This window comes from Austrofundulus limnaeus, unplaced genomic scaffold (assembly GCF_001266775.1).
Source record: "Austrofundulus limnaeus strain Quisiro unplaced genomic scaffold, Austrofundulus_limnaeus-1.0 Scaffold69, whole genome shotgun sequence".
Lineage (NCBI taxonomy): Eukaryota > Metazoa > Chordata > Actinopteri > Cyprinodontiformes > Rivulidae > Austrofundulus > Austrofundulus limnaeus.
This window is the reverse complement of record NW_013952471.1, coordinates 667,772-669,715: the sequence shown is the minus strand read 5'-3', so window position 1 is coordinate 669,715 and position 1,944 is coordinate 667,772. Positions and strand designations below refer to the sequence as shown.

Sequence of the window (1,944 nt, the reverse complement as noted above, 5' to 3'; positions counted from 1 at the left end):
CGCTAGCACTGAGCTAAGACATATAAGGATATAGAGTCAGGGCTAATGCTAAAGCTAACAGGCTAAGCTGGGGTTCTTCTTCCATGAAGCAGCTCTGTTGTCCTCCATCCATATTTTCAGTTCCAGGCTGAGTCATTTCTACTTTCTCCTCTCTGTCAACGCTCTCTGGTTTCATTTAAAAGAGTCGATTGTCAGATATTGTCCAAGATTAACCTTTAGGGTGGATATAGCTCGCTAGCAGCCTCGCACCGAGAACCTATCCATGTCATCACTTACCCAGAATGCTTTGCGTGTAAATAAAATGGCCCCATCCGTGTAATATATTTTTAAATTTTAGTTTAAAAATGATAAAAACTGAACAGCCTACTGTATTTTTACAGTCTTTATTTTACAGTTAAAATATGTCTTTTAAATAAAGTCTAATGTTACAACTAATCATGGATCCCTTTAACATTGCCATGCAGTGTTCTTATGATGGGTCTAGAATTTATCGTTTTTAATCTTTCTGTTCATGTTGTCTGTAGAAATACAGCGGGTAAAAATTTATGTTTATATGTTAGCTGAACTGCACATTGGAGACTGGTGAAACACAATTTCAACTTCTGTGTTAACCCTGTTACATAGATTTTTGACAATAAAGTACACTGGAATTTGAACTTGAATGTTTAAAACATGTTTTTTCTTTCCTCAGTACCTCTTCCCAGATGCTGCTGTGGAGAAATCCTCAGACAATAAACCTAAAACTGCACACTCAAGCCCTTTGAAGACGACAGAGTCGGAGAAAGTTCCTGATGACGTACGTTTGGTCACCTGAGCACGAACACTCCACTCATACATGACACTAACGCCTGTCCTGGCTGAGCCAATCACAGATGGACAGCTCTGAGTATTCACACCTGTACCTTTAAACTGCTGGTTCAGTTCTTACCCAGGTCAGCTACTGCAGATGCTGATTGATGGTTTCATGTCAACACACCACCTCTCAACCAATCAGTCCTTAAAAAAAGAGGGAAACTGTGTGGGTTTTTATTTTGAGTTTTGTTACATGTAATGTTAAAAACTGTCTTCATCACAGATAAACACTTCCTGTACGCTACAGAAACATTCACCTGTAGACCTACCTGAGCTGCATTAAAACATACAAACATGGTATATAAATAAACTCCTTGGGTTTCTGCATTTTTAATATTTTCTACATGTTGGTAAATTCCAAGAATGATGTTCTTGTGGCCATCTTCTCTTGGTTTCTTCTTGGTTGTTGGTATTTAGTGTTTGGAGTTGATTAGTATCTGTTTGGGCTTCTTTTCCTTCAGAACCTGTTCCTTCAGCTGAAGGCAGCACCCACTGACAGTCTGACTCACCGCTTGGCGTTATGTCTGTGCATGGTCAACTACAGCTACGGTGGTTTGCCAGCTGTTGCTCACCTCTGGCAGGAGTTTGTTCTGGAGTTGCGTTATCGTTGGGAAAACAACTATCTGATCTACGGGTCGGTATTAAACTCTTTATCTGCACAGCTTCATACAAACAGTTTAAAGTGATCCACGATTAGTTGTAACATTAGACTTTATTTGATAAACATTTATTTCAGCTGTAAAATAAAGACTGTAAAAATACTGTAGGATATTTAGTTTTTATAATTTTTAAACAAAAAGTTTAAAAATATATTACACGGACGGGGCCAATTTATTTACACACAAAGCATTCTGGGTAAATGATGACGTGGATAGGTCCTCGGTGCGAGGCTGCTAGCAAGCTATATCCACCCTGAAGGTTAATCTTGGACAATATCTGATGATCGACTCTTTTAAATGAAACCAGAGAGCGTTGACAGAGAGGAGAAGGTGGAAATGACTCAACCTGTAACTGAAAATATAGATAAAAAATATAAATATAGTCGTTTCTACCTTCTCCTCTCTGTCAACGCTCTCTGGTTTCATTTAAAAG

The 1,944-nt window shown here is 38.6% G+C and overlaps 1 protein-coding gene across 1 annotated transcript in view; it reads left to right on the top strand.

Moving 5' to 3' along the window:
* Positions 1–1,944, top strand: part of rab3gap1 (RAB3 GTPase activating protein subunit 1) — a gene marked incomplete at its 3' end in the record, with an annotated part of 71,469 nt that overhangs the window by 51,282 nt on the left and 18,243 nt on the right. Inside the window, 2 exon segments of the mRNA XM_014010446.1 lie at positions 692–796; positions 1,314–1,483. Coding sequence (XP_013865900.1) covers positions 692–796; positions 1,314–1,483 — 275 coding nt within the window.